Raw genomic sequence first — 23,392 nt, forward strand, 5'->3', positions numbered from 1 at the left:
TTTACCCATTTTTTCTCAAAACAACATTAGATAAGTGTAAAATGATTGAAGTGTAAGTAAGCTCATTAGATTCTTCTTTTTGTTTCGAAAAACCAGCAAAAAAATTATCTTCAATGACCTTTGAAACTTTTTGTTGGACCATAATACCTCTCATCTTTTGTTGTCATATTAAAAAATCACATTTTGTGTTAAAAATTTTCAAATCAAGATTGTAAGTTGTCATTTTTATAAATCAATAAAAAAAATGCACAGAATCATAATCAAACCATACAAAGTAGTCATCGCAGAAAAAAATGTACCGTTTTAGATTCATAGGGTTTCGTAAGATTCGCGATCTTAGATCAAGGAAATATTCAAATGGGAAGGTCTAGGTATTCTAATGTAATTAGAAATAAAAATAAATAAAAATAAAAATAAATAAAATGGACTAGCTCGCGACCCAAGCTCGCCCGCAAGCAACGACACAAGCTCAAGCTCGACTCCTTAAAAACGAGCCACGAGCTCGGCTCACCACAAGCACGAGCCGAGCTCATGCGCATAAGCTCGGTCCATTGTCATCCCTAACTGTGTTTAACTATCATAATTTAAAGAATGTATTCATTCACTAGTGATTTCTTCGTATGTCCTTTCTCATTGATTTAATGTTTTGAGATTTGCTTACAAGAGTTTAGTGGTCCTTTTTACGCGTGTAGTTACTTAATTTACTTCATATAGGTTTAAAATAAGTTATTTGAGAAAAGTTCATTTATTTTGAATTAAACATATATAAGTAAGAAACTGTTCATGATGTAATATTTAAAAATTCATGAAAAATAGTTGTATCAAAAGAAAAAGAAATTCTTTTTATTCCCCATCCCAAGTGTTGCATAATTTTGCATGATTTGTTCATATTTATTTGTTTCCTCATTCCTCTCTTTATTATTTATGATTATATTATTTGTGTTTTCTTTATTATTCCTGACAAAAAGGAGGAGATATTGATATTTATTGCAAAGAGTTAATTATTATATGAGTGAAGGAAAATAGTTGATTATCTTTGATATATTTGATATTTGAATAAGGAGGAGTCATAGTAATTCTTCGATATTTGATGATTGATAGTCTGACTAGCATTATTTGTATATTGCATTATTGAGATTATGTTACGTATTTTGTATAGTATCAATTGATTTATTGCGCGTTTGCCCATAATCTGTTGATATACGGCGTAGATCTGGATGATTGATGGAAGAAACACCAAACATATCCCAAACTTCTCGCTCCCACCGGCCGGCTAATGGAAATGGACTTACTACCGGAGATATTCGTGTTACTTCGTCTGCACTGGTTTTGTATAGTATCAATTGATTTATTGCGTGTTTGCTAGTTTAGCTATATTTCTCAACTTGTCATGTTAAGATTATAAGTTATTGAAGCACGTAGACATGCTTTAGTATTACACATGTTTCACTTGCGTTGTTAATGTAACGTAGTTACACGTTTTATTATGAGTTTCATTTCTTCTTATTCTTACACATTGTATTGTTGTTTTCATGTGTTTCAGGAAAATGTATGACAAGACTTGAATTGAAGTTTGGAAATTCGGTCTTTGGTAGATTGTTGTTAGGTTATTTCTTATTTTGATTTCAAAACAAGAGATTTTGTCACAGAATGCCAAATAGAGAGTTTATTAAATCCTAATTTTAATTGGCTATATCCGTATCCAAAATTATAGTTATTTAAGTTGTAAGTAAAGTAAAAAAAGCCGAGGTTGGTAGAGTACTCTACTCCATCACCATCACTAGCATCCTCCAATTCAAGCATCTAATCACTATTACTATCACCCACCACTTCTCCATTATCATGTAAGATCATTGTCCTTTTGTTTGGGCATTGAGAAGCAATGTGCCTTGTACCCAAGTATCTAAAACTCTAGATATCCTTATTTCTATGAGGTTGAAAATCCGTTTTGGGTTTTATTTTGCTAGCTACTTTCTCTTTACTTCTTGATAGTTTGCTCTTAACCTTGATATAGCCCATTTTATTACTATCCCATTTCGATTTTCAAGACGGATTAGAACCCCGAAGAATACCTAACTGATTATTTTCTTTTTAATTGCCTCTCTACCTTCATAGCCACATGTGACATGTCTTCCAACTCCATATAATGTTGTAGTTCTACTATACTGGCTATCTCCTTGGTCAAACTATTCAAAAACCTAGCCATTATGGCTTCCCAATTCTCCTCAACATTATCCCTAATCATGCTATCTCCATTTCTTTATAATAATCTTCCACGCTCTTCGAACCTTGGTTAAGGCATTGTAGTTTTTGATAAAGATTCTTATAATAATAATTAGGCAAAAATCTATTCTCATGATGGCCTTTAATCTCCTCTAGGCCTTCTTTTACACCTATATCCCCTATTTCTTATCCTACCAACTTCGACCTCCGATAATTGATTAACTCATTTTTGCCATCAAATTAAACTATAAAATCATGCCTAACTTGCCTTCTAACATTATGAGCTTTTGTAGGTTGCCCCCTTTATAAGTTTGCAATCATCATATCCTATTGATCCATTCCATTTTTAATTTCTCCCAAATTACACCTTCATCTGCTCATATTGATGTTGCATGACTTTCATCATGAAGGATTTATGCCTCATGTGTTTGCACTTATGTTTCACTCAATTTGGCTTATTCTTTCTAATAATCTCACCACTCTTGTTTTTTTTTTTTCCCAATGTGTTCTTTCAAGTTCTCTAAGGAACTAATTGATCTCAATCAAAAAATTTCACCCTTTTGAGGTTCAAACAGTAAGAACAAGGTATTGAAGAAGGATAATAACTCGAGAAAAGGACCCAATAAAGGAAGAAACAAAATGAAAACACAACCAAGAATTTCAAGAAAGTGTTTCTTGAAATCAATTTATGCTCTTTTCACAACAAAGTTGATACTAATGATGATTTAGGTATTGAATTGATTTTTTGAAAGTTGTGATTCAAGAATTTTCAATAAAGTACTTCTTGAAATCGAATAAGCCTCTTTTTTGCTGGAAAATTTCGTGTTCTTTTTTATACCAATGTATGAATTAGATATTGAATTGATTTTTTGAAAGAAGTTGCGTTTCAAGAATTTTCAAGAAGTTGCATCTTGAAGTCGAATAAGTCTCTTTTTTGCTTGGATTTTTTTTTTCTTTTGGCTAGAATTTTCTTTTTTTTACACTAAATATGCAAATAATCAACAAAGACAAGAAAATCTAAAAAAAAATTGTATTGGTATACTAAATTTAATGCACAAAATAATTCTTGAATGTTCTTGATATTTGTATTGATGTAAAAGACTTAAGAAGATGATGAAGGCTCAAAAAAACAATAGAGCTTCGATGTAGAAGATGAAAACTCAACAAAGAAGATGGGAATTAGAAAAAATATTGTGAAAAGATAAAGATATAACCATAATTTTATAGCCAAAACTCTGATACCAACCGATATAAACTCACATTGAAATAGCAACTTCGAAACCTACACAAGATTGAATCACAACCTCATGAAAGCTAATGTCTCTATTTGAAGCTTGACTCAACAATTTATTAAATCAAGGAGCCAAAGTTACAATGGAATTTCATCCCGTAATCACAAAAATTATGGACCTTGCTATGAAGTTGTTGAACACCCCAAAAATGAAATCTTTGACAAGTTTGAAATTAAGTTCAATAAAGAACATGAAGAAAGCAACCTTATTTTGATCTAACCTCTCAATAATTAACTAATTTACAATAAAAGAAAGAGTGTGTGTGTGTATATAGGCAATAACAAAGAAACCTAAATAACTCGTAAAACATCAAGAAAACATCAAATAAATAGAGTTCTAAATGAAACAAGAAAAATCAAGCCATTTTAGATTTTGTATTGTGCCCGCACCATGTATTCTTTTACTCTCATATCATTCAACTGATTTGGCTACGTGTTGAAATTTTGCTTCCGTGCGGATGATCCATTTTGCCTGCATGTGTGCCATTTTTTGACTACACTCTAGGCTTCGCTTTTTCTAACTTAGCTTAAACTAAGTGCACTAAGATTTGTTCTTCTTTTATGTCCATCTTGAAACTTTGTGATTGCTCGTTGCACTCAAAATCTTAGCCTATGTAGCTTGGACTAGTAATTTTATGGCTTCTTTGATCTTTTTTGCTCCTGATCTCAGCATTAGTCCTTCCAAAATCAACGGATCATTGCTAGCTTTTGCCCCGTGGTTCTTATCAGTACTTATACCCGTTTGATTCAAGAGTGCTTAAGGAGGTAAGATTTTTCTTTAAATCTGTAATATGTCTCACATCAGCAAGTGTCCTGTCAGTCCCATCAAACATCTTAATTCTGACCTTTTTAATACTAGCTATCCTATGAGGTGTATTATTTTCCATTACTACAACACCTTTGGAAACTATTTCATATGTTGAAAACAAATTTCGATTATGACACATGAAAAGTGCAAACAGTATTGAGAACAAATCCTTGTCAAGTTTGGAGTTGTCGTTTGAAATAACCAAAAGTTCTCTATTATCACGGCAATCTTGTGCAATACAGGCTTCACTTAAAGTTTCTAGTTTTTTCCTTCTAATTTGCAGCAATTGATTTATCCCTATTCTTCAACTTATAGCAATCATTCTTAATGTGCTTATTTTTATTGCATAATTATATATTTTACAACAATACTTAGACTTCAGTCGGTCACTTACATTATCACCATAAATATCAAGACCTTCTTCATGAGCCTCAAATTCAACAAGATACTTCATCTTCTTCTTTGAAAACAAAGCATCATATACTTTTTCAATGGTAAGAATATCAAGATTATATAAGATAGTGTCCCTAAACGAGATTTATGAAGCCGGCAACGAACACAATAATTTCAACCCAAGATCTTCCTCATCATATTTAATTTCCAAAGTTTCTAAATCAGCCACGATTTGTTTAAAAATGATCAACTGATCTTGAATAGACGTATCTTCAAACACGCTGTAAAAATATAAGCACCGTTCCAAGTGTAACTTACTAGTTAAACTCTTTATGATGCAAAGTTGCTCTAATTTCAACCACAACACGGCTGTACTTTTCTCTTTAAGAACATCCTAAAGATTTTGATTTGAAGGATGAAAATGAATTTGGGTTAGGGCATTTCGATCCCTATGCTGTTTTTTCTCGTGCGTCCAAATAGAAGTCATCTTATCAAAACCCAACAAAGCATCATCCAAATCCATATGTATGAGCACAATTTGCATCTTCACTTGCCATAATGAAAACCTCGTGTTGCAATCCAAAGGCAAAATATTGTATTTCATTGTTATCATCAACAAGAACAGTCAATCTCAAATCGGTACCTAGGCAACTTGTCTCTGGCCCAAATTTAGTTTTCTCCATATTTTCAACCAATTCATCAATACAAGATGAAATTTGGGTCACACTTCAACAATATATATGGACATTAATGGGCTTAATTCCTTTTTTGAGAGATATGAAAAGATAACACTTATGGACATGTGGCAAGCTTGAGGGTTCCTTAAACAAGTTTGAATATTCTTCCAAAATTTGCTATATGTTTGGCAGTATGCATCCTTATGGCGTGAGACTGGGTTTTGAACTTACTAATCTTGTTTACAATCTCAATCTTCCAACTGTCCATGAATGTCTTAACTTACACCTTTTGAGCCTATTCCTAAACTCAATTTTCGAGTATTTCAAGTTCTCGTTGATAGTGCTTGACCTGTAGTCTTTGTAGTCTGGGAACAAAGCAAGCCAGAGTTCATCTTTAAAGTCCTTCCAAGTCATCCCCTTTCTTTCTTTCCTGAATGTCCTATCGATCCATTGCTATCACTGGTTGATTTCTTCCTCAAGGTTAATGTTAGTTCTTTGTCTCAATCTAGTGTAGTATCAGCTATTACTTAAATGCAATATGAGTTTATTTCTAGATGTAGCTTACTATGATTGATAAGGTTAGAGAATCTCAATTATAAGACCTAACATTGAGAACATTGAAAGCAGAAGTTAGAATTGTAGAAGGAGATTTTAAAATAGGCAAATAGTAGTATGGCTATGGAAAACAGATTGTGTTACAAATTATATAATCTAAGATGATGGTACTCTGGGTATAGGAAACGGGTTTTAGATGAGGCAAATAGTTCAAATTTATGCTATGCACCCATGTAGCATTAAAATGTATCACACATTTAGAGATCATTATTGATGGGTCGGTATGAAGAGAGAAACAGAATGTCTTATCAGTCGACAGGTAAAACTGTTCGTCTGAAAATAGCGGGCTTTTATAGCCAAAGCCCATTCTAGAATGGAAAAGTGCTCTAGTGTCTATTGTCTCAGATAGAAATCTTCGTTTTATATCTAAATTTTGGCTTAGTTTAGGAAGCCATGAATACTAAGCTACAGTGCATTCAATCTTTCACCTATGACTCTTGACGATATGCTAAGAGTTTGGGTATTAGAGTTCAAGGGTACCTGAGATGCTCATTTGTCCTTAATGGAGTTCGCTTACAACAACAATTCTCTAGTATTGAAATGACTCAATTTGAAGCTTTGTATAGCAAAAAGTGAAGAAGTTGGCAAGAGAAAGTTATTAGGCCCTGAATTGATTCAAATTTCCCCAGAGAATGTGAAGTTGATCAGAGCAAAGTTAAAAACTACACATGATGGACAAAAAATAACGCAGATAGACACGAGAGATCTTGAATTTACAGTTAGGGATAAAGTCTTTTTGAATTTGCCATCGTGGAAATGTGTTTTGAAATTTGGCAAGCGAGAATCTACGATATATTGGTCCTATGAGAGATTACTGATCAAATTGGTCTAATTGCTTATCGATTAGCCATGCCAGTCAAGCTATCCAATATCCATGATGTGCTTTCACATTTTAATGCTTCGAAAGTATATTCCCGAGCCATCTCGTGTTCTAGAGTCTTAGCCAATTTAGTTGAAAGAGAATTTGATTTATGAAGAGTTAATGAGAATCCTACACAAAAGGAGCAAGTTCAATGAAGCCAAACAATTCCTCTTCTAAATGTCCTACATAAAATATCATGTGGTAGAAGAGGCTACATGGAAGAGTGAGGATCATCTACGTGCTCAATATCTTCATCGGTTCTAACTAGTTGCCAGATGAATTTCAAGAAAAAAATTCTTTAAAGGTGGTATAATCAGACAATTTCTTTAATTGCAATGCGCACACAACGCATAAAAATGCAAGAACACTACTGGGGACTGGCGCGTGAAATACAGTAGTGTTGCATTCTCATACAAAATTTTCAACCTCAAAATTTTCGTCTATGCAAGTATCATACATCAAAATCATCAACATCAAATAATTTAAATTTTCTTGTGTATTGATTATTGAATAAAACATTTCAATTGACGTTTTCCACAATCAGTAAATTCTGCATTGCCCCAATCAGGGGTTTACAACAGTAAGCATCAGCCAGTGCAATAATGACAATTGAAGGAATTGAATACAAAATATACCTCTTTAATAAAAATAAAAAAATAAAAAATAAATAAAAACACTCCCCTAGACAATTTTTGACTGTACGTCCTAAATTGAAAGAGATAAGCCGCAATAAAATAAACTAAATTAATTTTGGTTATGAAAAATTATGTGACAGCGCTCTGATCTCACAATGTCAAAGCTTTTTGAAGTTTCAAAAGCCATAGTGCAATCTGCATTATAAACAACCGAGCTTCTAGCTGAAATTCTTCCAACCAAACAAGTGCCTGAGATCGAAAAGACTTGCACTGTACCAATTTTGACTCAATAACTGCCTCAGAAGAGACTCTTCCAATGATCAGAAATGTTTCAGAAGAGGATCCTTGCATCTGTTCAAGAAACAAAGTGGAGCTTGTTAGATATTTAAGAGAAGTAACATTTGTTCTAATTCTTCTTCGTGTATCAAACTTCTCTCAAATAAATAAAGCGGGATGAAATAATGCCTACGTTTGAATAAGTGGACAAATGGCAACGAAGCTAAGTCAACGCTCGAAAGTAATGATGAACATCACCTTATTTGATTGGCATGGACTATCTTTCTTCACCTCCCACATTCGGTAGAAGGGACAAAGTACTGAAAAGACAACTATGCTCAATTACAGTTTCTAGCCTAAGAACATTTGGGAATGATCGTATATTTCAAATAAATTTTTTTTCATTTTGCATCCTTTCCCCTCTCCCTTTCCGTTTCCCTTTCACTTCCCCTTGCTAAGTAATGTATAGACTACAGAGTGAGAAGTAGACTTTCCTTATTGGAGGAAATTGCATCTTCTTCCTCTACCCCTCCATGAATCATATCCAAAAATAGACACATCAGCTTTTTCTAAATTTTTGAAAAATAATTTGGTAGATGCAAGTAAAGTAAAACAGAACTAAAACTATATGGATAATAACAACATTTATTCAGCAAGATTAGGAAATTATAACCCTCCCTATATTAATAACATATTAACAAATCACGGCAAGAATTAATGTATATCAATTATATGGCAGACAGTGATTTTCAGGGCTATACAGTAACAGAAACAATAATATAGAAGCTCAGAATCCGAGGTCGAAATATCTACAATATTGTTCTTAGATCACCCAAATTTTGTAAATCACGTGCACGAGAATTTACAGGTAAAGTAATTCTATAATTCAAATAGCTCAAAACAATTTCATACCAGCGATTGATTAACTGCACGCAAGCAATCATTTGTTTTGAGCATTAAAAGAATAACACGAGGGAGTCTCCTCAGAAGCTCTGTGATTTGAGAAAAATATTGTGAAGCATACATCTGGAAACCAAAAATCAAAGAAAAAAGGTCACTGTAACAAATTAAACTGAAGTACTTAACATTATCCTAATAACCATAGATAGCTATATATCAAACATATTAATTTAAATCCATTTAAACTGGAGGATAAAACCATGGAATCAAAGTAAGCTATGATAATCACAGGGCCATATTTTTCCACATAGTCACCTGGAGTTCTGAACGATCACTGTCGGTGCCTTGGACAGCCAGATGATCAACAGCAGGATCAATAACTTTGTTCCATGGTCTCATTGTAAGAATTCCTGCAAATAATGCATAAAGATCCTCTCCAGCACCTAGTTTCGCACTATTCTCCTTAATTGCATTGGCATCTGAAAATATCAATCCCTGTAACGAATGCCAGGATATTATATTACCGATGGGATTTCATAGTGAGAAACACCGAGGGTAAACACAATTTTCTGGAACAATATGCACCTTCCACAATGAAGCATAGCTTATTCTGGTCTGAACGTCAAGATCTCTGTATAGACCATGATCCAGCAGTATCAATTGCGGTTTTTTCTTTCCTGCACAGTACACAGAGAATATCAAGTTATACATACCCCTGTCAAATTTAGCACTACTACACATGCAACTGTATTAATAGAAAAGCCAAAATCAAGTTGAAAGCTGGTAGAAATCTACTCCAGGAAAAAATATATTTAGTCTCAGTACAGCAATTAATTCATAGAAGGAAGCAGAAACTGCAAAGGACAACAGATTGTAAAAATGAGAAGTGGATCTGTATTGCATAAACTGTGAACAGTACAGAGAGAAAAGAAATGAATATGACAATAAGGCAGGTTTTGAGAGCTTCCCCTCTTCCAAATGATTCAGAGATTTCCCACTTTCTCGACGCCTTTCTAGAATCTATTATCCCCCTTTTATTCCCTCTTAACAATCCTGACATCAGCATAACTAACTACTACCTCATATAATCCTATAGCCTCTATTCACTACAATAACCTCACCGTAATTAGCTAGACCCCCTTCTTGTCATGCCTCTCATATGTAAATCATATGGGTGGTTTCTCGAAGCACATAAATGTGCAGNCCGTAATTAGCTAGACCCCCTTCTTGTCATGCCTCTCATATGTAAATCATATGGGTGGTTTCTCGAAGCACATAAATGTGCAGGGATGGAACTTGAAGGAAGACTTAATGTAGTTTCATACACTAGAGGTCTGATCAGGTGACAAATGCACATGTTCTCTATTTGAAAAAATATCTCATTCAACTTGAAAAAGTGTCAGAATATAACCTTTTGTCCCAAAAAGTTTTCTTAGATTAATAGAGTTTTAAATTAGGGTATTTCTTTGTTTCCTACGGATATCATCCAGGTTTGAGATATTGAAGTCCTACGCATTCTTCTGATATATGTTAATTCATTGTTTAATTTTTTACGGCATCATTAACACATGCAAATGAACACAGCAAGTTGGAAACCAGTGGGACTTCTATCTCTTTATCCCTTGAAACCAGTGTTAGATATGCCACAGAACTTGCAGGGACTGTTTGTAAAGCATCCTAACACAGACTTTGGACTTCGTCAACGAGCTTGGATGATCCACTTAAGGAATTAGCTTTATTTCAGGCACTTGCAGGCCTAAATATGAAATCTTAGAAGGCCATGCCTTTCACAGTCCATGGCACACTCGTCCACATAAATGCACCACCGGTTAAATAAAACTAAGTGCACATGCAGCTTGGAGAATGGAGAACATTGAATTTACGAAGAAAAAAGGTGTCACAAATGGTTTACTCTTCTTCGATTGCAGTGATGCAATTCGAGCATGGAAAAGGACAGGTTACTGAATATCCCAAAATGCACATTCAATGGGCCACAGGAGGTAATGATAGTCTAATATGTCCTTAGAATGTTCAATTGCACAAGATTGTACATAAAAATAAAACAAGATCCATAAATACAATATCAAAAACTGAATAACATCAGAATCTAAACTTAAGCACGACCAATAAGCTAGGATTGAGTTGATCATTCTAGTGTATTGGTTATGTGTATGAGGAACTTCAAATGAATAATCAACTCTATATTTTAAGGTAGGAAAGGAAAGCAGTGTCCGAAACGCAAACTCCAAATGAAAATCAAGAGAGAATGCCTTACCAAAAATTCCCCTATTGCCAGAAGGTAATGGGCGAACTAGCACATTGGCTGCATGTGGATCACAATGCACAAAACCATGTTTAAACATCATTTCAGCAAATGCTTGACTTAACTGCATAGAGTAAAGCATCTTATTAGAATTGAGTGAGAATCCTAAAGCATATTCCACTAAATAATTGCATAAAATGGAGAGCTATTAATAGTTTGTCCTAATTTCCAATAATAACTATGTAGAATGGATGGCCATTAATACTATAATGGTCTATGTGATCTATTAAAAAGGAAGTAATGTGGGAGCAAAAGATTAACAGATATGGATAAGGACAACTAATTATTGAAAGATAATTTTTCAACTCAATAGAAAATCATACTACTTTTATGATACCACTTGACTGATTTGAAAGGAGACACCCATCAACTTACTAATTTTGCAACATCGTTAGGCTGAATTCCAAGCTTCTGAATGGTCTTTAAGTCATTTACTTGAGCACCATCAATAAATTCCATTACCAACAGTTTTGAGGTACTCAAGTTCCAATGCACTTTTGGAGCATAAACATACTCTGCAATATGAGGAGAGAACCTCCGAAAGTTATCCATACATTTTATGCTGTTTTTGGCCTCAAACAAGAAATTTAATTCCTGAGAACAACATTATAACTCATCAAAAGTTTGTTCCAACAAGAGGAGAGAAAGGACCTTCAGATAGCCCAGATAATAAATAGAAAGTACACGAATGCCTAAAAGAACAGTATCTCAGTTCAGTGCATGAAAAAGGAACATTTTGCTAGATATCATGTTTTTTAGCTTGGACTCTGGAAATTGAAAATAAAATTGAGAAGAAATGAAAAAACTTGAGCACATACATCTTACAACAATCACTTATTTGATAGGATTTAAGTTGCCGAACGAATCACGCAGGAAAATGTAATCTACTTACAATGGAGAACGGAGGAAGACTAATTATATTGTTGAACCTATTTACCAAGACTGATTTGAAAACCAAGATACATCCAAATGATTAAGATGAAACCGATTCTGATGCAAGCATATGAATATTGATCTGTTTTAATTTTTAACATGCCTTCAATTATTTTGGCATGACTGAGGAAGCAAAAGTCAGTAAAGCACCTTGATGGTTTCTGGAATTCCTTAGTAAATCAAAAACCTAATACATATGACACGTCCATTATGCTAAAGATGTTAAGAAATGGATCACCTCAACTAAGTCAAAACTTTAGAGGCAGCTTTAGCATTTTGTAGGAAATAATTTAATCCAAAACTTCTTTACAGACTTTCGACAACTTTGACAGTAAGAACACTTTATCTAACATCCAGTTAATGTAAATAGATTGAACAATCACTGCTAGAATCTAAAGCTATAACAAATCTGTGTTACACCTTATCAAACAAGGGAGAAATTTTTTCCACAACAACATGAATAGGCTAAAGAGATCCTTGTACAGTATCAATTGGTGGTGAGATATTAAGTCATACCCGAAAGGGGAAAAACTGAAAATAATTGAGCTTAGCAACAGACCTTGGGTATACTTTCCCGTATTTCATCGATCAACCATCTGTGTGAAAAGTCAAGAACTTCAAAATTTCATTTGCTTTGAAAAGACATAAAATTGGCAAGACATCGTATTCAGAAGTTTTTATTGAGTTTCTATGACTATAAATATAATTCATATGCTATGTGACTCCAAAATTTATCAGCTCTCTCAGGGCATATAAGAAAAAATACTGGTAGGAATCATTTCAAACCTGTAATCGAAAGAAGGAAAGAGCCGGTGCAATGTGTTTACAATTAACTCCACAGTTGCATAATCTGCAGCTGCAGTATCTGTCATGTGAGTATGCTGAACCTGAAGTAGAGATCAAATTATGTCAATTTCGAATATCCTTATCACCTATAAAAATTGTCAACAAAAGTGCAAGTCTAAATCAAGATTGTACCTTTACAGCAACTTTTTCTCCCTCATGAGTGCAGGCAACGTGAACCTGTGCCAGAGAAGCACTCGCAATGGGCACAGGATCAAATTCGGCAAAGATCTATAAACGTATGTTGGGTTAATCATATGAATGATCAAATAACTTGGTGATTTAGGGAAGAATAATTTACGTCAAAAGATCTAAGACCAAATAAACACTTTGGTAGATCTGGAACAACTATATGACTTCAAGAGAGATTTAAATGGATGATGTATACTCACTTCATCTGGAGCCCCTCCAAGCTCATTCTTGATGACTTCACGAACTTGATCATATGATGAAACAGGACATCTATTCAACATTGATTCTCTCATTATCTGGACATACTCAGCAGGCACTAAGTATTCCTGAAGAAGATCAAAATTAGCAATTGAAATTTTGATGCTAAAATTATTATTTTAAAGAAGGGCACAAGAATACATACCAGCTGACTTAAATGTTGGCCAAGCTTGATATATATTCCACCATTTTTAAAACAAAGTTCTTGAAGCCTAAGTGCACCCCTGGAATGAACTTCAGATTTAACTCTAGTCCTCTCAGTGCTACCCTCAGGCAAGCCCCAGAGAGAGTATTCATAATCTGAGATAAATACAAGAACAATAAGCTCTACATACTGATGCAGCAAAGCTTAGGCACAGGAATATCCATTAAGGGGCAATCGTACCCAAACAGCAGAAAGCAGAAGCACATATTAACAAAGGAGAATTGTTCAAGAGGATCCAGGTTTATAGGATTCATCAAATAACGACCTTCAATACTACTAGTTCACGCAGTAGGGCAATGCATAAGACCCACCCCCACCCCCAACATTTAACAGCCATTTATTTATCTGATAAACCCTAGTGCTTCCCTCACGTACAAAATGAGCAACCGTCCTCTAGATTACTCAGTTTCCTGTTGCTCACTGAATCAAAAAGCACATGATCAATATTAAATAAGAAGTTTGAAACCAACACAATATGAAAAATGAAGATGCAGCAGCATATGTAGAAACAGAAGAAGAGAGGGAAGAAGGGAGAGAGGAACAGAGGAGAGAGAAGCACGAGAACAAATGAAGAAAAGAAATTGGGTGATGAAAATTTCAATATATCTCAATTTCCAATAATCAAGTCTGTTTTATCCAAAAATCTATTCCCAAGTTACAAAGTATAAAAATGAAATTATACCTAATTTGGACCTACTAGCTGTGGAAAAGAAATAAAAGAAAATCAATGAAAATAAATTCCAAAATATTTCTTATTCTTCTGCCTGAAGCGATTGTCTACTTTGGGAAAATCTTCCAAGAATATCCATAAGAATCGCATCACATGATAAAAGAACACACAAAAGATGTGAACAAAACTCCCACATCTTTCATATGCACTTAGTTAACCCGGCATCACTTTGGCATGGATATTTGTAAATAACCCAGATCATGTAATATTAATTCAGATAGGGGAGAGGAAAAAAAAATTACAAAACCCTTGCACTATCCATACTGCTGAGGCAATGGATATAAATGACCTCAAAATATTTATGCTCTTAAAGGTAGCAAACATATAAATCTTGAAACAATAACCAATAGACTCTCAAAAGCTCTGTAGCACGGACAATCTAACTAGGCTAGCGTGTCTATGTCAGACACGTGTCGGACATGTGTCGATACCGACACTTTTCGAACACTCTAAAATAATTATTTTTCATTCTTACTATGGATATTAAGTTATTAGTAATAACAAATAAGTACTCATATTTAAAAATTTTCAACAAGAAAAATCAATAATAAATATAAAACTAAATTTTTTGATAAGTATAAAATTAAATTAAACTATATAAATTAAGAACTTAAAAAATTTAATGACCATGTCGACGATGTGTCATGTCGATACCTTTTTGAAAAATCACGTATCAAACACGTCGGACACACGTGTCCGTGTCATGTCAATGCATCATAACCAATTACAATTATAGAGCAGTGAGAACACAATGGTAGTCTAAGTAACTAAATACCTGTGAACTCTTGAGAAACTACTATTTAATGCAATTATAGTCTTTAGTAACTATGTGTATGGTCACAACTAAGTTATTGTTTTTGGGATTGACTATGTGTATGATCAAGAAAGGGGGATACAATATAATCCACACTATAATCATCAAAACAAATCCCTAATAGATTGTGTTAAATAAGGTTTTATCTTGAAGGCCCACTTCTAAAAACGTCTCTCTACGAAATTCATCGCAAAAGAAAAAACCTCCCCATTTTTGTGTTTCATGCTATACAAAAGGATGGTAAGTAATTCATGGATGTGAAGATATTTTGTAGATGATTCTCTTAAGGCTAAAAGAAAAGGTTGGAACATGTCAAGTATCATTTGTTCACAATCTAGATCTAGCACCATGACATAATACTTCACGTTAGCCATGGTCTCAAGCATTCTTGCCCCTTTATCATAAAAATTAGTGGATTTGTCAGAGAGAAATGTAAAGTAATGTATAATTAATGGAAAAGATATACTGCAATACTACATTGTCCCATCACTATACAGGGCATTGGATGCAATAAATCAGAACATTTGACGATGCAATCACTATTTGTATAGCAACATGTTCATGTTTTAATAGTTCATAGGAGTTCAATGATATAATATGTGGAGAAAGAGATACGAGTATGGAAACAGCAAGTGATTGATCCACTTGTTAAAGTAAATCCATAATTTGTTCAAGTAAAGGTAGGAGTCAATAAAAATACATTTTTTCCCCATTTGTCAACAATTGATTTCCCAACTTTTGATAGACATGTCACAACATTTCGAGAACTAAACTGACTTAAAAGTCAATTGGTACTTTTTTATTTTATTTTATTTTTATGTTTTTAATTTTTATTATACATATGAAAAAATCGGACATTGTGGATGTCCTTATTGTCAGTATGGAAAGTTCTTGAGAAACCCCAATCCTACACTTATTGTACTGATTTCTAAGAAACGGGGAATGATAGATATTAAAGGCTTTCGTCCTATAGCTTAGTGGGGTGTACAAAATTATTGCGAAAATTTTGGCTAATAGATTAAATGAGGTGTTTAGGAAAGTGATGTCTAAGTTTCAGAATGCTTTCGTCAAAGAGCGCAAGATTTTGGATTCTGTACTGATAGCAAATGAATGCATTGACTCAAGACTGCGCCTAGGAATTCTAGGAATGTTATATAAGCTTGACATTTAGAAAACTTATGATTACATAAACTGGAGATTTCTTTTGTATCTCTACAGTTTCTTTCTCGTTTATGGTAAATTACACTTTGGAGGGTAATTTTCGTAGTAGCAGAGAATTAAGACAAAGGGATCATTTGTCTTCATTGCTGTTTGTTATTATAATGGAGGCTTTCAGTAAGATGGTTGAGAAGGCTGTTAGGTGAGACTTTGTTAAGGGGCTTTATGGTTAAGCAGACGCATGTTTCTCATTTGCTATTTGCAAATGATAAGCTCATCTCTTGTGATCCTGGTGTTGAGCAATTCAAGAGCTTGCTTTGTTTGCTACTTTACGTTGACGTTGTATCATGATTGAAAATAAATCTGGGGAAATCTGAAGCTATCACAGTAGGAGAGGTAGATAACATGGAGGAGTTGACTGCTATATTGAGTTGCAAAATTGCGCAATTGCTTATGACATATCTTGGACTTCCTTTAGGAGCATAGTTTAAAAGTATACATATTTGGAACAATATTGTGGAGAAAATTGAGAGAAGGTCAACAGGTTGAAAGCCTATATACCTCTTAAAGGGAGGCCATCTTACTCTCATAAAAATCACTTTGTCGTATCTCCCTACTTACTTCTTGTCATTGTTTCCTATTCGTGCAACAGTGGCAAAAAGATCAAAGAAGATCCAAAGAGAATCTCTTTGGAGAGGATTAGGGGACTTACATTTGGTTATCTAGGGTGTAGTTTGTTGTCCAATAAGGTTGGGTGGTCTTAGACTGAGTCTCATACTATTTAATAAGGCATTGTTGGGTAAGTTAGTCGTGGGGATTCGAAGTGGAGGGAAAGTTTTTGGAGAAAAATTATAAGGGCAAAATATGAAGTTATGGATGGGAATGGTGCTGAGTCAAGAGTCATGGCTCTTATGGGGTAAGTTTGTGGTAGTATATATAGCAACGATGGAGCAATTTTTGGGATATATTAAATTTTGTAGTGAGAAATGGTAATATCAGTTTTTGGAATAATTGTTTGTGTAGAGATCAACAGCTAAAGGTAGGATTTCCTTTTCATATCGTATTGCGTTAGTGCGTCTGCCATGGTGAATGATATCTTAGATATACATAACGGGAGTTTCAGTTGGAACATTGTTTTTTGCTGGGGTTTGTAAGACTGGGAATTGAATGATTTTGTTGTGTTTTTGACATCTTTGTATGAGGTACACATAAGGGAAGGAGAGTGTGATTATAATATGTAGAGGTTGATACGGGATGATATTTTTTCAATTGACACTTATTTTAGATCCTTATTGGGACCTGTGAAGAGTTCATTCCCTCGAAAGATGGTATGAAAATGTAAACTGCCTCCACGGATGGCATTTTTACTATGGACGTGGGCAAGGAACAGATGTTAACAATGAATAATCTTCGAATAAGAGATTTTTATGTTACAAAGAGTGCTATTTGTGTAGGAGGGATGAGGAGACAATTAACCACTTGTTCTTTCATTGTGATGCTGCTTGTTTATTGTGGAACGATATTCCGACGTCGCAACACATGGATTGGGTATTGTCGAGATATATGGAAGATGTGTTAAAGGCATTAAGAAGAAAGTTTCGCGATAAGGATAACAAGTTTCTATGGGACTTTATTTCGGGTTGCATCATATGGTATGTGTAGAAAGAAAGAAACCACCGCTATTTTAATAATCAAACACAGACAACAGAGTGAATTAGAGAATTATTTTATTTAATATTGTATACTTAATTTAATGAAGCGGATACTAAGCATATAGATGGGCTACCCAATTTCTAGTTCTTTTCTGGATGAAATTATTAATACACTTTCTGTGTATTATGTATTGATTAATAAAATATTTGATTACCATTCAAAAAAATATATGAAAAAATATGTACTTTTTGTTTTTGCTTTCGCTTTTTTTTTTTTTTTAATATTGATTATATAGACAAGCCAAAATTACCCAATTAAAAGCAAAAGTTTTTGACATAAACGAAGTCAATACCTCAAGAAGCTCAAAAGAGCCACATATTGTCCAAGTCATCATCGTTGAGCTAACACAGCTATAGTGGAAGAGAATGCAGATGACAGTGGGATATTGTAATTGACTTTCCGGAGCAAGTTGATCTAAATTAATACAATAGTATAGTGGAAGAGAATGCAAATGAATGTGGGATGTTGTAATTGAATTTTCGAAGTGGGTTGATTAGAATTAATACAACAATAGTGTTGGGACCTTTTTTTTTTTTGGTTGAAGATGATGACTGTCAAGGTCTCGTGGGTTGTATTAGTAGATTAGGTGTGGGATTGGAAGGAGTAATCAATGGGTTAGGGTTTGGGTCAATACGTTACAATGTATGGGCCAAATATAATGGGCTCTTTTTTTTTCTTTTTTTCTTTTTTTTTCTTTTTTTTTAGTTTAGCTAGGTTTCTCCAGGTTCATGAGCTTGGGTTGCATTAAGGTTTGGCTTAATGGGTGAAGATTTGGATATGGACTTTGTAGAAAGTGGATTAAATTTGTGCGGTAGTATATAAAGGTTGGGTTAGTGGGCCTTTAAAAATAAATAATAAAATAATAAAAAAAAAAGTTGGGTTAGTGGGCTATTTTATGTAGATTATAGAGCTTTTAGGGAGTGGGCTAAAATTATGGTGAGTTTTTGGTAGCAACAATAAGGAACACTCTACAATTGATTTTTTTAGGGTAGGCCAACGCTTGTGGCAAACGAAGTAAAAAATCCGTGTTTTTGCTAACAAAAAACTAAAATAAGACAGAAATCAAGCTTCTTTCTGCCACTAGTTTGTACCTTTAAGTTGCTACCTTTTTTGTTTAGTGTTTGGTGAGGATTTAGGTGTTGGATGCAAGGAAGTTTTGTTAGTGGATGAAAAGGGAGTTGATGTATGGAATTAGGTAGTGCTGAAAACAGATTGGATGGTGGTTGTTGCATTAGGCGGCTTCTACAAAATACTGAAGTGGTGAACAAAAATCCAATCAAAGGAGAACGCCAAGCTTTGATATCAAATTCATGTAGGATTCAATGAATAAGAATAAAATTGACCAAAGAAAAAGGAAGGAGGAGAAGAAATGGCAGAAAATATAGAAGAATTTAGAGAGAAAATATACGTTTTTATTCAATAACAAAGTTGTCTATTACAATGTACATTCTTTATATAAAGCCTAAGCAAAACCTAATTTGATGAAAAAAAAAAAAAAAAAAAAAAAAAAAAAAAAAAAAAACCTAATTTAGCCAAACTAGAAAACGTATCAAATAATAACCTAATTCTAATCAAACTAGAAAACTATAATAAATTATAATAAACTAATAAAATTAAACTATCTTTATTCCCCATCAAATAGAATGATTTAACATCATGAGTTGATTCAACACTTCACCAAAATATGAGTAACAAACTCACCTAACAAAACCCATGCCATTGCTGGTGTGAACAAATATGACGGAAATTTGTGTAGCAAAAGCAAAAACTATATATATATATAAAGATATATATACATATATATACATATATACATAGATATATATACATATACATATATATATATATATATATAAAACAGCTAGGATTTTAACAGAAGTTACATAGAGCAGTCATTTTGTTAGAAATTCTGCTAATTGTCTACACCTTTGAAGACATATATTTACATGCTCATCAAAAATTTAGAAGCCAAAAATAAAATCAGCAGAAATTTTTTAAAGCAATCAACCGAATTGCAGTCATCCAAATATGTTCAAAAGTAAAATTGAAGTTCTAGCTTGGGGAAACTACAATTATGGAGAGAAAACTTCATTAATTTTATGAACTTGATAAGAAAGAATGCACCAAATGGCAAGTCAAAAATGGGCCCCAAAATTTCCACACCAAAACCATTGCCCATCAAGAAGAAACCCAGAGAATTAGAGTGATGAGTGAGTTTCACTCAATGTTTCATGCCACTTAAACTTAAAATTTTCATTGTCTTTGAGCAATTTAGAACGTTTGGTGTGTGTGTTCGTGTTATTTTACAGGTTAGGTAACTTGGTGAATATGGTAAGCTCAAAGCATGAAAATGAGCCAAAGTTCATGAGTGTGGATGGATGGGAAATGACTTGGAATTAATCTTAGATGATGGAAAGGAAAGTAATCAAAGCAAGGAGAAGAAGATAAGTCAGAAAAAGGGCGCCGCAGCGCCATTTCACGGCTGGGAGCCTAATTTTGAATTATCATAAGTAATGTTCGAAATCACCGATGTTTCGATCATTGTCTGGAGTATTTGTAAATACAAAGAATGGAGCATTTAAATAACTATTGTCTCTTTAAACTACAAAGAAAAGGATCAAATATAAACATAAAAGAAAGTTTTAACTATGATAGACTCCTGCACTTGTAAATGAATACTGTAGAAGAATTGAACACAGCAAGGAAGATACCAACACCCAAATGATGTAAAATACTTTCTGATATTCTGTAATAGGAGAACTTTGATTACAGTAGTTAGGTAGATGGTAAGAATTACAAAAATCTACTGCCATGTAAATGTACTCAGCAACAACGAATGAAATAAAAAGGTGTTTGGCTTTTCGAGAGAGTCAATTCTTTCCTCCAAGTCTATACTAAATTTCTCCTCCTTTTCTTCTCTGTTTTCCTGTCTATTTATAATGGTTATCTAACTAATTTTCCAGCTGCCTCTGTTACTTGCATGTGCTGCTAAACCCATTCTTTTTCCCATTCTACCCTTGTTATTTTATTTCGTGAGTTGGGGATCTATCAAACTACCTACCATTATTTGTCCTACTAAGACTTAACATGATATATCCTATAAAAACAAAAAGAAACTAGAATAAATCTCCTAAAAAGGAAAAATAAAAAACCAATCTTGTCTAGAATTTGATTGAATAAAGAAAGTAAATCTTTCAACACTCTCCCTCAAGTTGTTAAATAGATATTTTCCATTCCTAGCTTAACCTCATCAAGGATTTGACTAAATAAGGAAAGTCAAATCTCCAACAAGAATAGAGAAGTGGCCGAGGTTTATTTGTCAAAGTAAGGATAGAACCTTTCTAAAGACTCAACAAAGTGCAATGTGACTCACAGTTAAGCCCACTTATGAATATTGAGACTGGCATAGAGCTTCATCAATATCTCACTGGAACATAAGCTCCGGAAAAAAGAGTCGTGTACACACTAATAGTGAAAAATCAATTTCTACAGTTGAGGGATTGACTGAAAAACTTGTCCCTGCAACATTTTAGGGATATATTTTCTGATTTTGCATTTCCATTCACTGCATAAGGTGTTAGGACCAATCACATGATGATACCTGTGTGACAGATTACTTGTGAAGCTTGGTAGACCTATGTGTTTAATTTTAGCAAAACAAATGCACTGCTTGTCATTAATGCCACTACTCAAAGTACATGTCCTTTCGCCCCATAAGGTTTTAGGACCAATCACATGAGGATCAACCTGTGTGACAGATTACTTGTCGAGCTTGGTAGACCTGTGTTTAATTTTAGCAAAACGAATGCACTGATTGTCATTCATGCCATGCTACTCAAACTACACGTCAAGGGAATCTATGCAATCAAGAAACAATTCAGGGTTTAAGTCTACCATCAAATCTAGTGGTCCTTACATGCCTCTTCTATTGACAGTACTGACATTCTCAAATTGCTCCCAGTGTGGTCATATGGATACTAATAAGGGCATAATTGACGCTGGGGGATCGATTGCCTAAAGGCATTCCGATGTGTGGCCCTGTCTATACGAAAAAGTAGTGTGGATAACGAAACCATTAAAGGATCCCCTAATATTTATATGGATCGTGGAGTACCTATGATTCCTTAGGGTATGCTGTATGCTCATTTATTCTGTTTGCCCAGTTACCACGGTCTATTAACAAACTGTGTACGTCCTCATGAATTGCATTCAAAGTGTGCTTTACAGTTTTGCATGAAGTTCTAAAAGTTATGATACTGCCTGCAAGAGCTTCGTTTTTACCTGAAAGTTTTAATTGGATAATGTATGTTCAACAGGTTTCACAGTGATGTTCTAACCAACAGATCGATCTTCACGGAAGATGAGTACGAGGGGACTGACTTATATTTTAGATGACAAAATAAGTAATGCAATACGGGGGCAATTATAATTGCATTAAATATATTTCAAATTATGTCTCAACGAATGCACATAAATAGACACACGTAAATGTTAATAACTGACTGAATTTTCAGGAATGTGAACAATTTTTTCTTTTTGGCTTTTCGGGAAAAAAAAATTAAAATAAATTAAATCAGGAACAAGAAAAGTTATATTTAAGACAGTAATCCCTAAAAAATTATTTTAGGATTAAGGTTCCCAGAAAATGACAATTTGAATCTAAAATATATTAAAGATCACAAAAACCATACCTTTAAAACTAAAATGGTCCAACCAGAAATAAAATTTTCACAACTGTAACAAAATGAATTCTGATAAAGCAATATAAACACTTAAATATAGAAAAAATGCCAAATGAGTATAAGCTATTGAACAAAAGTGCGTCTGTACATGTTAATGATGCAAGAAATTCGATTGAAACTAAACTTAATTTGTAAAAGAAAAATGGAATACTGTCCCCAATTGAACAGTTATTATCAGAAAGATGATAGTTATGGTTTTACCGAAAGCAATCGTGGCGGCAGTAATGGAGTCACGGAGGAGACGGAGAGGTACGGCAGTGCAGAGCTTCAGGGCCGAGGCAGGGTCCTCTGAGTTGGCAATCATAGCCGCGCCGGTGCCGGCTCCACCAGCCGCGGTGGCTGCTAAAAGCAGCTTCGTTTTGGCGCGCCACACAGACCGCGCGGCCATTCTTTTTTTCCCCCTTTTATGTTCGGAGATTCCTTGTTAAATTCGAGAATAAGGGACTCAGCCGTCCATTTAAATGAAGTGAGGTCAATTTGACTCTTGGGCTCACACGACTCGTAATTTTGCTCGAAAAAAGTTCGAGCCGAATTAAAAAATGAAAAAAGCAAAAAAATAAAAATAAATCTTTGACAACTACAGCTGCTTACAATACAGGCAGCCACGCAGCCGATCTTTGCCTGCCTTCTCTTTTTATAAAAAATTAAAAACAAAAATTCACGAGCTGAGTCAGTTCGATAAGGTCGAGCTTAGATTTTTTAACCGAACTTTTGCTCGGCTCGGCTCGACTCAAGTATAAAAAAAAAAAAAAAAAAAAAAAAAAAAAAAAAAAACCAAAACAATTTTTCAAAAAACAAACC

General features: G+C 34.0%; 1 protein-coding gene across 3 annotated transcripts; it reads right to left on the bottom strand.

Annotated features, from left to right (window-relative positions):
• Window positions 1-7,347: 7,347 nt before the first annotated feature.
• LOC111406385 (putative ABC1 protein At2g40090) lies at window positions 7,348-23,028 on the bottom strand. 3 transcript variants are annotated; one of them, XR_002704996.1, is made up of 12 exons: window positions 22,793-23,028; window positions 13,375-13,529; window positions 13,172-13,297; window positions 12,915-13,010; window positions 12,723-12,823; window positions 12,496-12,532; window positions 11,379-11,597; window positions 10,956-11,067; window positions 9,266-9,357; window positions 8,996-9,175; window positions 8,693-8,772; window positions 7,348-7,855 (listed from the first exon to the last, which is right to left on the bottom strand). XR_002704996.1 is itself a non-coding variant. In XM_023035814.1 (12 exons), exons 1-12 carry the CDS (start codon window positions 22,977-22,979, stop codon window positions 7,655-7,657), a joined length of 1,620 nt encoding a protein of 539 aa, XP_022891582.1. In that variant the 5' UTR covers window positions 22,980-23,027; the 3' UTR covers window positions 7,348-7,654. The 3 variants fall into 3 exon arrangements, 2 of the variants coding, with proteins under 2 accessions (XP_022891582.1, XP_022891583.1); XM_023035814.1 differs by having other exon boundaries at window positions 8,693-8,806; window positions 22,793-23,027; XM_023035815.1 differs by lacking the exon at window positions 8,693-8,772.
• Between the last annotated feature and the right edge of the window lie 364 nt (window positions 23,029-23,392).

This window comes from Olea europaea, chromosome 12 (assembly GCF_002742605.1).
Source record: "Olea europaea var. sylvestris chromosome 12, O_europaea_v1, whole genome shotgun sequence".
Taxonomy (NCBI): domain Eukaryota; kingdom Viridiplantae; phylum Streptophyta; class Magnoliopsida; order Lamiales; family Oleaceae; genus Olea; species Olea europaea.

Coding starts and splice junctions, on each gene's coding strand:
- LOC111406385 (XM_023035814.1), bottom strand. CDS start 22,979: ATGGCCGCGCGGTCTGTGTGGCGCGCCAAAACGAAGCTGCTTTTAGCA. Junction 13,530..22,792: donor TGCCGCCACGATTGCTTTCG/GTAAAACCATAA, acceptor TATTTATCTCAG/ATTATGAATACTCTCTCTGG. Junction 12,824..12,914: donor GAGAAAAAGTTGCTGTAAAG/GTACAATCTTGA, acceptor TCTCTACTTCAG/GTTCAGCATACTCACATGAC.